We start from the raw sequence: 14,662 nt of genomic DNA, 5'->3' as shown, positions 1-14,662 counted from the left end.
CCCCCCAAAAAAAAAAATTACATAACCATGAAGTCTACCTGGTTGGTTTGCTGTGAGAAACTCTGTACTCAAGGCACTAAGAATAGAGTCTGGCACACAATAGGTGCTCAATAAATGTCTATCATGGGTGGAACACATTCTCAGTCTGCTTATCCCAGCTGAAGATAACAAGTGTGAGACGCCTCCAGCAATATTTGCAACTTGCAACTTAAAAGGATCTTACTGAAACTTAGGGAACCAGAAGGAAAAAGTGGTCAAGGGTGAGTGCCCAGGGCTAGTGGGGTATATCACAGAAAGGCTGGAGGGAAGGGCAGTCAAGGGAAAGAGAACTTCAAAAGCACACCTACTGCACCCCCAGGCTCAGGCCAGCTTGTCCTGTCTCCCCAGGGGCTGATAGGAGATAAATAAAACTATTTCTTCAAAGCCCTTTGCTCAAGGACCCAAATCAAAAGGCTTGAAGATAAGCTTCAACCCACATTTCCTTTTGTCGGCTCTTCCCACAGCATCTCTAAAGGAAACTCTCGGAGTAGGAAAAGGAATTAATTCCCCTTCCTTTTATCAAGAGTTACCTCCCACCACACAGGAGGTGAGAAAAGTTAATAGACCTAACTACCAGGAAGAGAGTTAAGATAGCCTCACTCCCAAACTCCACTCTGCAGCTGCTTAAGGTGGCTTCAAATTCTCCCTTAAGATCTCAGAGCCTGATTCTTCATCTGACAAACATGGGTAATAAAACTCATCCAAAATTACTTCAAGAACTGGTATAAGACCAATATGCAGTTGGGAGAGTGAAGCAAGAGGATGCTGAGTCCCAGGCCAGCTACAGAGAAAGACACTGCCTCAAAAATAAATAAATTGCATTTGGGAAAAGATACTTTCAAATGGTTACATGGCCATCAGTTTGAAAAATATAGTCATCCATCTTAAATCTTTCACTATATTATTATTATCTTTAAACAGTTAATACAAAGGGGTTTCAACTCAATGTATCAGTTTGTGAGTACAACACATCTTGAGGTTACTTGACTTTCATCATTCTCCCCATCCCTCCCAATCCCACCCCTCCCCTCAATTTACCTGCTCCCAATTTCACATATGTACACTGAATATTATGACTGCATTCACTGGCCCCACCTTAAATCTTCTGTAAATATGGTGAGGTGAGACATGAATAAATAACCCTCAACACGTAAAATCCATATGCATTAGCAAACGTTCATGGACACTTATTTCATTGTCAGCCCTCTCTCTGTGTATATCAGCTCAGACCTAGGGGAAGGGCTCAACCACTCCATTCCATTTCCTCCTCTGTGAAGTGGGATCACCAATAGGACCTACCTCTTGGGTTTCTTTAGGGATGGAGTGGGATACAGCACATGCAAAGTGCTTAGATGGGTGCCTGACACTCCTACACACTGCTAAACAGGAGAACACAAAGAGGATAAAGATAGCACCATAACATCCACAGTTCAATGGGGGATGAAGCCAGGAAATGATCAAGGCAGAGGCCCTAAGAACAGAACACAATAGGAACTCTGAGAACACAGAGCTCCTTGAGTCATTGGCGTGGATTTCTTGCAAGGCTGACTGGCCTGGATGTCACCTATTTGCTCCCTGGGAGCCTTAGTGACCTTGTCAAGCCCCAGGTGCTGTCTGAAACCCAGAGATGGAGCAATCTGAGGAAATGCCTCTGAGTGCCCTGAGCACAGAGTGCTCACACAAGGCTCTTGGCCAAGGTGGAAATTGCCAGACTCTGAAAGATATTAAACACAGGGGAGAAAAACCAAGTTCTCTAGGAGACAGACTTTTCAGACTTCTTACAGCTTGTAAAAAAAAATGTAAATAGTTACCCAGTGAGATATTATTTCATGTTGCTGCCATTAGGGTTTGAGTGTTATGCAGAGAGGCGATCATTCAGGCAATTCTACCTCAGTGAGGAGTGAAAACTACACATTAACCCCACATAACAAATCTACCACCTCTTCCTCTCAACCTGACTCAAGCATTTTTTTTCCTGGGTGGTGAATTTTATGTAAATTGAAGTCATGAAAAAAAAGTCTATAAATATTCACAGTTTCTAAAGGTTTTTCTTGATGATGTCTGAAGGGCATTTTTTCCTAGGATGCCGTAGACTAAACACTGGAGAAGGGATTACTCTCATCCTATAGACTTCCAGGCCAGTCTAGGCTCTTCCTGTGGATTCCCACCAAGATCCTCCAGATTCAAGTGCTGGTATGTCTATTCCCCGGAGCAATTGTCCCAAGATGGAGATGACACAATGTGTCTCAACCATCATTTACCTGGGACTTTCTTTGTACCAAGCACCCCACGTGTGATATTCATTGCTGGCTTGTGGCCAGGTTCTGGGGTGCTGATCTTAGGTTTTATGCATGAGGAAGCTGGCATTTAGAGAGATCAACTTGCTCAGAATCACCAAGGCATCATGGTTACCTACCTGGCGCCCAGAAACCCAAGACCCAACTTCAAGTAACTGCTCTGCCTCTTATTCTCTTGTGACTTTGGGTGTCTAATGTTTATATTCCTGCAGCTTTGGCTGGGCTGCTAACAGCACCTGGTGTGTATTAAACACCTGGACTGCAGAATTGTTCTCCATATTCTCAAGAAATCCTCACTCCTGTGGCCACCTATTCCCAGGACAACCAGAGCATACAACAAGGTCCCTTCATCTGTGTGTGTGTGTGGCAAAAGAAGGGCTTGTGCCGTATGCCCTATGCAACAACAGCCTATATTTCAACCACACACACAATGTTCTGCCCACAGCTGGCCCTCGGTCCACATGGTCCAATTGAACACTGAGTCATTCTCTGCCAGGTGACAAGCCATTCCTTTGAAAACTACTCCCTTTCAAGCCACTAGGGCCCCATTTAGGGCTCTGTATAGGTTAGCGTTTTAGCTAAGTGAATGTCAAATGCTGATTGTAACAATCATCTGAAGTGTTTTAATTAGGCCTGTGGCCTGGCTAAGTATGGTTTTCCATTTTCTCTCTGAAGGCGTCAGTAGATGGATCCAGCTAAAGAAACCCCACTGCCCTTGCCACACCCCAGTAGTGTCACTAGTCTCCTGTTTTTCCCAGTGTGTTCTACCCCCTAGACGTCAGGCCCTACTAACAGCAATGCAGTGATGAGTGCTGTAAGCTGAAGGAAAGAGGTTTCTTAAAAGGTCAGTAGTTTATTACCTAAGTAACTTCCCACCCATTACACACGCGCGCGCACACACACACACACACACACACACACAACCTGGCCATCCAGTCCTCACCCCCTCTTATCAACCTTTCATTCATTATTACCTTTTCTCCAAAGAGGGGAAATGCCCATTGTCCTCCTCTCTGCTGACTCCTGCCCCCCCCCCTTCTACATTCCTAAATGCCTCCTCTCTCCCTCCTCTTTTCCTCCCGACTTACTTCCCATTAATCATTTCTAACACACATCTGCTTGAGTCCTAGAAGGATTTCTTGGCACACTCTCACAGCTGTGCTGGTTACAATAATCAAGGACTCTTTCATCTTTTACTGTCTCCTAAGTCTCCCCTTGTCCCAGTCAGCTCTTCTGTACTCTGGCTTTCTTCTCTGTCGCCACCCTCCCCCTTGTCCCCCAGCAACCTCCTGAAGGCCAAATGGCCTTGTAGGTTAGAGCAGTGTCTGCAGTGGACGTTTAAAGGTGGTGCTGGCCACGACAGTGAAGTCAGAACGCAGGGGCAGGGGCACAGTTATATTAATGTGATGCCCTTCCCTTTCTTTCCATTCCGGAGCCCCCCTTGCTGGGTGACACCTCCCACTCAAGGTATCCTTTACCACTCAGTTTAACCTAATTTTTCCAGGATTGAAGTGGAAGGAGGAAAAGCCTGGGTAAGAAGTCCATATATTGTTCCCCAAAATAGCATGGCTCCAGGGAAGTACACCCAGTGCACTGTGACTGACAGCCTCGGACCCAAGCCTGTGTCTTTTCTAAAGAACAGGAGAAAGGTCCTGGCTGTGTTTTTGGAGTCGTTTTCTTTGGTTTCAAGAACCGCTGAAATCTTCCGTCCCATCTTGAGTTCTCTGCTGGTCAGCTTGCACTCAGGAAGAAGTCCGGGAGCCATACGCCTTGAGTGACAGGCCTGACATGTGGGGAGATGGATCGGGACTGGGAAAGTGGTACTCAAAGCCAGACGGTGACACCAGCGCGCCTCCACCGGCCGCTGAGAGCTCAGAGAAGTGGTCACTCCGGAGCCCAGCTTCCCTTCTGACCAGCAGCCGACCTACTGAGAACTTTAAGGTCAGGAGATGACTACGGCAGATCTCTGCCAAGGGTCAAAGTGGCCATGTTCGCGTCATCCAAGGGGTACAAAGCAGTCGGACAGGGTATGGTTGTTGCTTTTCTTTTATTAAGAAGTTTGTATTCAGAAACTTCCCTGGGAAAAACTAGTGATTTTGCCCCCACCCCCACCCCCACCCCGCATGGGGGATGAGAGGACACAGCTCTTAAAGTTGGTGTCCCCTGCGGATTCCCGACCTCCAAGATAACGACCTTTCGGTGTAACATCCAGATTTCTCCCCCCACTCGCCACCCCCCAAAATAGTAGCTAGCCACGGTACAGAGAAGGAACATTAGGCCTCCAAACAGGACGCGACGAGAGACCAGAAACGCACCCCAACCCCGAGTCTGTACATCAGGGCTTGGGCAGGGCGCTCGGGGAGCAGCCTGGCGCCGCGCTCCGCCCGGTCCCGCGCTTGGGTCCCGCGCTTAGCCCCCACGCTCACCCCAGCGCCGAGTCCTTCCACTTGCGAGCTTCGGACCCGACTGCCTGAAAGTGGTTGGAGCGATCCCGCCGCGCCCCGAACGTAGTGGGGCGTCCCGGGAAAGGCCAGTTCGAGGAAAGCAGGGCCGCCGGGGTGCGGCGGAGACGGAGCCGGCCTCAATCCCAGGAGGCCCCTGGGGGAGGCTGGGACCCAACGCGACCCTAGCGGGACGCCGTTCGCCCCCACCCCACCACGCCCCAGACACCCCGGGTGGCCACCCCCACCAGCACCACCCCCCAGCGGCCGGCAGGGAGAGAGGGGACAGCGGCGGGAGGAGAGCGGGAGGGCGCAGGGCCTAGGATCCCCACGAAGCCCGGCCTCGGGGAGGGGGGGGGAAGGAGAACCCCCGAGCCCAGGACGGCGTAGTGGAGCAGGGAGGAGGGGGAGGGAGGAGTCCGGGCCGTAGGGCCGGAGGCCTGGAGCGGGCCCTTTAAGACTCTCCCCGCCCACCGGCGGCGCCGGCCTCCGCCCGCCCCTGTCTCCGCCCCGGGGCCCGGGCGAGAGCCGCGATTGGGCGGGCGCGGCGATCCCTTTGAAGTGTGGCCGCCGCCGGCCGCTATTTGACGCGCGGCTCGCGGAAGGCGAAGGTTTTTGTGTGGCTGGCCGGGGCGATCGCGGCGGCGGCGGCGGCGGCGGCGGCGGTGGCGGCGGCGGCGGTGGAGGAGGGGAGGCTGCGCGGAGGCGCAGCGACTGCCGCGCGGCGACCGACGCTGCGGAGCGAGCCTACCCGCCCCGGAGCTCGCCTCCCGGCGCTCGCCCTCCCTCCCCGCCCCCCCAGCGGCGCTGCCTCCTCCAAATGAGCGATTCGCCCGCTGGATCTAACCCAAGGACACCCGAGAGCAGCGGCAGCGGCAGCGGCAGCGGCGGCGGCGGCGGGAAGAGGCCGGCGGTGCCGGCGGCCGTGTCCCTCCTGCCCCCGGCGGACCCTCTGCGCCAGGCGAACCGGCTCCCGATCAGGGTCCTGAAGATGCTGAGCGCTCACACCGGCCACCTCCTGCACCCGGAGTACCTGCAGCCGCTGTCCTCCACTCCCGTCAGCCCGATCGAGGTCAGTCTCCCGGGCCGCTGCCCGCCCCGCCGCACCCACCCACGTCCAGGCCGGGTCTCCCTCCTCCCCCGGCCACAGGGCGACACCCGAGGCTGGCCACACTGGGGGGACGGAGCGGAGGAAGGACGGGAAGTCGGGGCCAGGCTCCCCCGTGGAAGGTTCTCCCTCCCCGCTCGCCCTTCGGAGCGACGTGTGTTTTCTGTCTTCTCCCGGGTCGGGTGTGTTTCTGAAGTCCGCGCTGGGCCCTTTACTTTTCCTCGGGTGCCCACTTTCCTATCTAGGGGTGATCCGCCGTGGACTCTCCCTGCTCCCCTGGCCGGTTCGTTCTCGTTGGAGACGCGGGGGGCGGGGGGGGGTCCCACTCCGCCTCTTTCCCCATTAACCTACGCCCCGGCACTCCCGACCCCGGTCTTTCTTCCTCCCATTTCGGGTGCCTCCCCGGGAGGGAGGGGCCACGGAGAGCGCCAACTGCTGCTCGGCCTCTAGAACGCGCCTCTCCCGCTCCCGCCCGCGGCGCCATCGCCCGAACCCGTCCCAAGCGAAGTTCCCCCAAACTAAATCCCTAAGTTTGGGGGTCGGGGCGGGGGGGGAGTTGGTTGGTTTTTGTTGTTTTTCTTCCTGAGCCCAAGGGAAAGGGGAGATTGGGGGAGAGAAAAGAGCGAGTCCCAGCTCCCACTCCGAAGAAGTCTCCTTTCCCCCGCGGTGGCCCTGGGCGACCCCCCTCCTCCCACTGCCCGCTCAGGCCCCGGGCCCGAGGCCCTCTCGGGGACCCGCCCGCACCCCGGCGCAGCCCCGCCCCGCCGCCCCGCCCGGGCCGCCGGGCTCGCAGACCTCCTCCGCTAGGCCCAGGCCCTCCCTCCCCTCCGCCCCCCGCGCTCCTCCGTGGTCTCCCAGCCTCACCCCCTTCTCCCTTCTCCCGGCCGCTGTCTCCCACAGCTGGACGCCAAGAAGAGCCCATTGGCGCTGCTAGCCCAGACCTGCTCGCAGATCGGCAAGCCCGACCCGCCGCCCTCGTCCAAGCTCAACTCGGTGGCAGCGGCGGCCAACGGGCTGGGGGCGGACAAGGACCCCGGGCGCTCGGCCCCGGGCGCTGCCTCGGCGTCGGCGGCTCTCAAGCAGCTGGGGGACGCCCCGGCCGAGGACAAGTCCAGCTTCAAGCCCTACTCCAAGGGCTCCGGAGGCGGCGACTCCCGCAAAGACAGCGGCTCCTCCTCGGTGTCCTCCACCTCCTCGTCGTCCTCCGCGTCCCCGGGAGACAAGGCGGGCTTCCGGGTGCCCAGCGCCTCCTGCCCTCCCTTTCCCCCGCATGGAGCGCCCGTCTCCGCCTCGTCGTCCTCGTCCTCGCCCGGCGGTTCCCGCGGCGGTTCCCCGCACCACTCGGACTGCAAGAACGGCGGCGGCGGCGGGGAGCTGGACAAGAAAGACCAGGAGCCCAAGCCCAGCCCGGAGCCGGCGGCGGGGAGCCGCGGGGGCGGCGGGGAGCCCGGTGCCCACGGCGGCGGCGGCGGCGGCGCCGAGGCGGGGGGCTCCGGTCGCAAGTCGGAGCCGCCCTCGGCCCTGGTGGGGGCCGGCCACGTGGCCCCAGTGTCGCCCTACAAGCCCGGTCACTCGGTGTTCCCTCTGCCACCCTCCAGCATCGGTTACCACGGCTCCATCGTCGGCGCCTACGCAGGCTACCCGTCTCAGTTCGTGCCTGGCCTGGATCCTAGCAAGTCTGGGCTCGTGGGAGGCCAGCTGTCGGGGGGTCTGGGGCTGCCTCCCGGCAAGCCCCCCAGCTCCAGCCCGCTCACCGGGGCCTCGCCGCCCTCCTTCCTGCAGGGATTATGCCGCGACCCCTACTGCCTGGGAGGCTACCACAGCGCCTCGCACCTGGGCGGCTCCAGCTGCTCCACCTGCAGCGCGCACGACCCGGCCGGGCCCAGCCTGAAGGCCGGGGGCTACCCGCTGGTGTACCCCGGGCACCCGCTGCAGCCCGCCGCGCTCTCGTCCAGCGCCGCCCAGGCCGCGCTCCCGGGCCACCCGCTCTACACCTACGGCTTCATGCTGCAGAACGAACCGCTGCCGCACAGCTGCAACTGGGTGGCGGCCAGCGGGCCGTGCGACAAGCGCTTCGCCACCTCGGAGGAGCTGCTCAGCCACCTACGGACTCACACGGCCCTGCCGGGCGCGGAGAAACTTCTGGCCGCCTACCCCGGGGCCTCCAGCCTGGGCAGCGCCGCCGCCGCGGCCGCCGCCGCCGCCTCCTGCCACCTGCACCTCCCCCCGCCCGCCGCCCCCGGCAGCCCGGGGTCACTGTCATTGCGGAGTCCACATACTTTGGGGCTAAGCCGGTACCACCCCTATGGCAAGAGCCACCTCTCCACAGCCGGGGGCCTGGCTGTGCCGTCTCTTCCCGCAGCCGGACCCTACTACTCACCGTACGCCCTGTACGGACAGAGACTCGCGTCAGCCTCGGCGCTCGGATACCAGTAACCACAGCTCTGCCCCCACCCAGCCCTCCTCTCCCCGGCCCTGTCCCCACTGCCGTGGCCGCTGCAACCTCTGCTAGTCCCTGCCAGGATCCCGCCCAGGCCCTCCCCACCGGACTGTATTTATTTACTATAATGTTAGCTTACAAGCTGGGGATGGCTATGTGTATTAACAGCCCACACGAGTCAATGGTATGCAAAGAAAAGGTCCACGTTCCTCCCGAATAATAGTAACCACACCGATGACTACCTGACCGCCCGCCCCCACCCCTCCTTTTATTTTTCTTAGATATCAGTTTTAAATTTTTGTTCCTTTGGGGGTTTTTGTTGTTGTTGTTATTGCTGTTTGTGTTTGGTTGTTGGGGGTTTTTGTTGTTATTTTGATTTGTTGGGGGTTTTTTTTTTGGTTGGTTTAGTTTTCGGGAGAGGAGGGAAAGTTGGGGTTTTGAAGTTCTGTGTTTAGTTTTCTTGTCCTGGGGTTTCCTGCATGAGTCTTAACTGTTAAAACTACATCTTCCCCCTTCTCTGATCCCCTTCCTTTTTCCTTCCCTCCATCCCCTGCTTTCCTTTCATGTGAGGTTCTGGTTGTTGGTTTGTTTGGGTTTTTTTTCTTTTGTACAAGTAACTGATTTTTTATAACCATGGGGAGGGGGGGGGCAAAGAACGACTTTGGTGGAAGTTTTGAGCTTTATCAGGGGAATTCTGCTCTGTGATCTTCCCCTCCTTGATCTCGGCCCTGCCCCCCAAATTACAGCCTTGCTCCCCAGCCTCGCTCCGAGTTGGGAGAGCCTCACCTCACCGGCAGGCTTCCCCTGGAGGAGCCCAGGGCCTCGGACCGAGCCCGGCGTCCTCTCTACCTTCGAGGCCCCTCTCTGATTCACAGGCTGCAGTGGCTGCGCGCTGCTGGGGGCCTGTGGAGCTACCCGTACTCAGTTTAAACGTCCCAGAAGGCCCCGCTGGCGCGAAACTTTACTCTTTATATTTGCGAAGTACTTTCTAGTCGTGTTTTTTTTCCTCTCTCTAATTGGGGCTGTGGCCCCTCCCCTGGCGGCAGGGGCGGGGCTGCTGATCCTTGCTGGATCCCGCCAAAGCCGACCTGCGTCGCAGACAGCTTGACTGCATGACCTTGTTAGCTCCCCTGGGGACAGGTGGGGACTCCGGGAGCAATCGGGTCGCAGCAGTCTCCCCCCACCCCCCGCCCCTCTCCCCAGGCCTGACCCAGCAGTGCCCAAAGGTGGCTGTGGTTTCGGTGGGCTCCCGCGGTGTCTGGGGTCTCCCCCACACCTTCCCTTCCTCCCGGTCTCCTGCCGCAGCGCTGGGCTGCGGGCCTGTTTGGGGTGGATAGAGCTCTCCCTTGGTAAGACTTATTTTGTTAATAAATGGAATACTTGGCTATATTCACACCGTGGTGTTTCTCTCGTGCCTCAGTCTCCGTCCCGCTTCCAGACACCTAATGACCGTCTGCTTTCACTTTTGTTTAAAATGCCCTAGGGCTTCCTTCTGAGAGTGCTGTTCCAGGACAGTTTAATGCCTTTCCTCAAGAAAAGGAGGGAAACTCCTGCCAAGCCATTGCAAATGACATAAAAAGCAACTTTATTTCCTCTCCCCAACTTGGTGGTTTAGTTCTCAGCCGCACGTCAATGACCTTGGCATTTCCTGGGGCCCGGGTGGAGAGCGTGTGTGAAAGTGGATCTTCCTCTGGGCCCAAAATCGAGATGCACGGGGCTGAGGAGGGAACCAGGACCCGAAGCTCAAGCCGAAAGACTCGCCCCAGCAGGGTCCGGAGCCCGGAGGGAGGGCGGGCCGAGACGACGTGCCTCTGGCGCCACCTGGTGTCAGGAAGACGAGCGACCGGCGGAGAGAAGCCGCGACGGGCTCCGGCCCCTGTGACGTGATCGGCGCTGGGGGTCCCCAGAACGTGGAGGATTTGCTGCGCTCGCGGGGCGCTTGCGCTCTCCCCCGACCTCACGGTAAATGCACCTAATGAGCAGAGGGCTGTCTGTCGAGCGAGGTTCGGGAGCACTCCTCGGCCAGCGCTGGAAACCAGGCCTGGTCTTAGCGACTTTCTTCACCTGGCTGTTCCTTCCTGTGCGGGAAGGTGGATCCCGGCTTCCGCACTCCGGCAGTGGCGGGTCGGGGCACCATTTGTCGGGAGGTTATGTCACTACGGGTGCTTGATACTGCGCGGAGTCGCGCTCAAAGCCTGGTACCCACGCGCTGCCCTCCATCCCCACCTGGGGCCCGCTGCCCGCCGCCACCTGTGGGCCGGGACCCCGACGCCCCGCGCGCGCGTGCGCGCGCCGCCACCTGATGGATGCGGCGCCCCCGCCCTGCGTCTCCTCCTGGTCCCGCGAGGGCGCGCCCTGCGACCTGGGCATCCCGAGTGCTGTGCGTGGCTGAGCTCCGCAGACCGCGTGCCTCTGACACGCGTGTAGCCGAGGACACGTGGGGATGCTTCCTCTGCCTGGCTGGCTTTCGCGCGCTCGCCAACTCGACGGCAGAACCGCAGGGCGGCTCCCGGCTGCGGCCGCGCGGACGTCCGCCTCGGGGCGCCACTGGATGGCCACCGAACACGCCAGACCGAATCTTCCCAGCAGGGCACACCTCCTCCGCGGCTCCGCAGAAAGGCGGGGTGATTCTGCAGTGTCGGGGCGGGGAGGTTGCGCGGGCCGCTGGCCCCGCGGGGGACTCGGCACGGGCTGCTTTATTGGGGTCCAAGTGAGCCCTACTCTTTTAAAGATCTGAACACGTAGATACTCTTCTTCGTTTTTTTAATCTTTGTTCCTATTTTGGTTGCTGTTTGTTCCTTCTTTTCAATCTATCCCTTCTCAAGTTCCTCCTCTTTTCTGCAGACCTTTTTTTTTGTTTGTTTGTTTCTTTTTCCAGGCATTAAAACGGGTAGAAATTGCTCCCTCTGCAGGGAGACTTTAACTTTCCCTGTTTTCCACTTCGTTTTCCACTTCCTGGTCTGCGGCCCTCTGGAAAGACAGCAGGGCTCTTCTGGTTTAAGAAGCGGGAAGGGGAGAGTAGGTCCCACAAGCAACTAATTCTCCATATACCAGGAGAAGCCTTTCAGGAGCTGCTTGGCTTGCAGCTTAGGGGTGAGAATACAGATTAGAAAGCCTTAGACTGGGCTGGGAAGGTGGCTCAGTGGTAGAGCGCTTGCCTTGCATACATGAGGCCCTGGGTTCGACTCCTCAGCACCACAAAAAAAAGCCGGAAGTGGCGTGTGCGCTAGCCTTGAGTTGACAGCACTCAAGCCCAGAGTTCAGGCCCCACGACCGGACCCCCCCCCCAAAAAAAAAGAAAGAAAACAAATCCTTAGCCTATGGGGTTTCCCCTTAAAATGTTTCAACAATCCTTGGGAACTGGGAAAGTTGTGCTGGGCCCACTTGAACTAAGCTGCCCTAGCCTTCAGGATGACACCAAAGGGCAGGTGATGAATCTGGGGTGCCCTTTGTTCTTATCCAAAACAACAGCTCTCCCGACTCATAAACTGGAGACATTCCTGGGGAGAGTGGCTGTTTTACTTAGTTGGTGGGGAGTTTGTTACTTTCAATAGCTTAATTCCCTTTAACCAAAGTTCTCATTTTAATAGGGAAGGTACTGCTTATTTACATAATTAGTCCATCTAGCAACTCTTTGCTTTGAGAATCACCTCTACCTTCTATTTCTCTGCCTTTTTCCTCTCTGCCGCACTCCTCCCTCCTCTTAAATCCTCCTCCCCCATTCCTACTAATCTCTCCCAGGCCCACAAATGGAGCCTGTGTTCCCAAGACTCCAGGATAGATAACACCAAGCTGGAACTTAAGACATTGGACCTTACTGGCTCTAGGTCTTGTTTTCACACATCTTACTGTGTTATTTTTGTGGCCTTTTTGGGCATCAGGGAGAGCAAAAGAGAAGAAAGGAAAAACTCACAGAATTGGGTGGTGTTTTTAACTTACCCAACCATCCACCCATAAGCCTGTATCCTAAGAAATCTTCAATCCCCCAAGGGAAGTGTGGGGCAAGCTCATCACCATCTTGTGTAGCCACGATGGCCTCCTCTCTGGTACACACTGTTCTTACAGCCCCCTCTCAATGCATGTCTGGGTTACAGTGAGATTTTTCTTCCAATAATCCTGCACTTTATTATCCATTCCACTGGGGAAGCTGCACTCTACTTTTCTGTTTGATTTCATTTCAGTCATCCTGTCTTTTTGCAAAATAGATGGTTGAGTGCATCCGATAATGTATGGTTTAATTTGGAGCACTATGGGTTTGAATTACCATTTTCATAATGTGCTGTGCATTAATGTGTTACATCATTTATAAAAAGGAATGTGCTAGGTTTCAAACTTTCTTCTGAAAGCTAAAGTCACCTAAAAGAAACAAAGCCAAATCATACCTACCCATCTTCTTACCTCTCTACCAAAGAAACTCTTGCCTTCTCCGAACCCTGGCTAAATCTCCCAATGCTCATAAAAACCCAACGAGAGAGAGAGAGAGAGAGAGAGAGAGAGAGAGAGAGAGTGTGTGTGTGTGTGTGTTCACATAATGCAGGTTTGTGGGGGACTTGCACATGGCTGCCGGGGAGCCATCAATGGCAGTACAAAGCTCCCCCTCATTATTGCCTAACAACAGCTTTGTAGCCAAGCCCACTTGCGTTTGTGGAGACCTCCAGTGGATGGCTCTTGGTCGACCCTAATCCCAGCATTCCCTCCCCAATGGCTATAATAACACCAGCTGTCTGTTACTCAAAGTCTGACTGAGGAGGAAAAAGCACTGATTATCCAAATACAGTCATTAAAGGGGAAATGTGTTTTTAGGACTGTCAGAGTGATTAATGAGGGCTAGCCGTCTTTGCAAATGCACTTGTTTAGTCTAACTGGCAGCTTCTATTTTCCTATTGATTTATTGCAGCCGTTGCCGGGCCTTGCTGTGTGCGAAGTCAGGGCACTTCACAACTGCGCCCTGTTTAAACAGGAAAAGCATGTACCATTTTGTCCAGGAGGACGGAGGGAGGGAGGGAGCAACCTCAAGTCTCCTCTCCAGGGGCCCAGACCAACAAAGGAGACATTAAAACCAGCAACCCAGAGAGGGAAGGAAACTGCCTTCAACTCACTCACTTCCAAGGTCAGTAGAGACCAACTAGCTCACCCCATTGTAACCTTCAACACGTCCCCATTTCTCCCTAGTCCTCTACTCCACCAAACCAGCTGTTAGCCCGAAAGTAAAAGCACAGAAAAGACCCCCAGCAAAGTAAGGGGAACTGATGCGTCCTGGAAGGGAAAAGACCAGAAACCCAGAAAGCCCTGTATGGTCTGGCAAGCAGGGGGCGGGGTACAGTATATTGATCCGTACCTACAATTACTTTCAACTTTTAAAAGTGATGTGTGCCTCTTCCCACTTGACCATTATATGTTTGCATACAGGAAGTATCTGACCAGCAAAACAGAAATGACAGCTTGAAAGAGTTTCATGCTTTGGGGGATTAGATTTCCAGGTGGTCCAGCATCAAAGTAAAAAAAAAAGTTTACAGAAAGAATGTTCCATGCCCAGGCTGCCATAAGATACGGAAGGACACCCGGCCAACTTCCTGAGCAGCATCTTTGCAGGAGAGAAGCCGGGCCTTAGGAGGGAGCAACATAGCATGGCACACTACTGCACGTCTGCAGAGCCTCAAACTGGACAGACAGTAGAGAAGCTGGGAGGGCTTAAAATAGGGTGCTGTGTGGGCAGGAGCCCAAGGAAGGAGTGCTGGGAGGCTGTCAGAGGGGGCTTGGGGCTCCTGTGAGGCCCAGCCTCTTTCGAAGGCTGGAAGATAGATGGGACCTTCACGCTGTGGTGGAAAAGAGCTGGGCTTGAGCCTCTGAACCAACCCTTTCCATTTCTAGAAGAGATCACCCTTGATCTCTCTCCTTCCACACACCAGCTCGGACATAGAAAGCATATCTAGGTATTTCAGAGATGACACTCCTTCCTCAATGAAGTATCTTCCCAAGTTTTCCTAGGGTACAGGCAGACACATTTACCAAATTATGTAATTTGGTAAAATTTAGGACTACTCTGGGTGGTTTGGAGTATCTAGTCAGGACACAGATAATAGAAAGAATGTTGAAATGGGAATCGCAGACTTGTTCTTTGATTCTAAAATTTAATTCATTTTGTCTTTGAGTCCTTTTTACCTATTTCTGAAATGATTTTCAGGCCTCATAATCATTTGGTCCTTTCTAATTAGAATACTATTAATATATTTTTATTTATATTTGCATATATAGTGTATATATATATATATATATATATATATATATATATAAACAATCTTGCTATATTACCCAGGCTAGCCTATAACTTCTGAGT

At 55.3% G+C, this 14,662-nt stretch overlaps 1 protein-coding gene across 1 annotated transcript; it reads left to right on the top strand.

The window, feature by feature from the left end:
- Positions 1-5,458: 5,458 nt before the first annotated feature.
- Znf703 (zinc finger protein 703) lies at positions 5,459-8,523 on the top strand. The gene is made up of 2 exons (XM_042702124.1): positions 5,459-5,849; positions 6,786-8,523. The coding sequence occupies exons 1-2, from the start codon at positions 5,598-5,600 to the stop codon at positions 8,319-8,321; spliced, it is 1,788 nt and encodes a 595-aa protein (XP_042558058.1). The 5' UTR covers positions 5,459-5,597; the 3' UTR covers positions 8,322-8,523.
- The last annotated feature ends 6,139 nt before the right edge of the window (positions 8,524-14,662 follow it).

The sequence above is a fragment of the Dipodomys spectabilis genome, unplaced genomic scaffold (genome assembly GCF_019054845.1).
Source record: "Dipodomys spectabilis isolate Male_0828 unplaced genomic scaffold, ASM1905484v1 ptg000009l, whole genome shotgun sequence".
NCBI classification, from domain to species: Eukaryota; Metazoa; Chordata; class Mammalia; order Rodentia; family Heteromyidae; genus Dipodomys; species Dipodomys spectabilis.
Note: the sequence above shows the minus strand (reverse complement) of the source record. Positions and strands in the feature narration are given on the sequence as shown.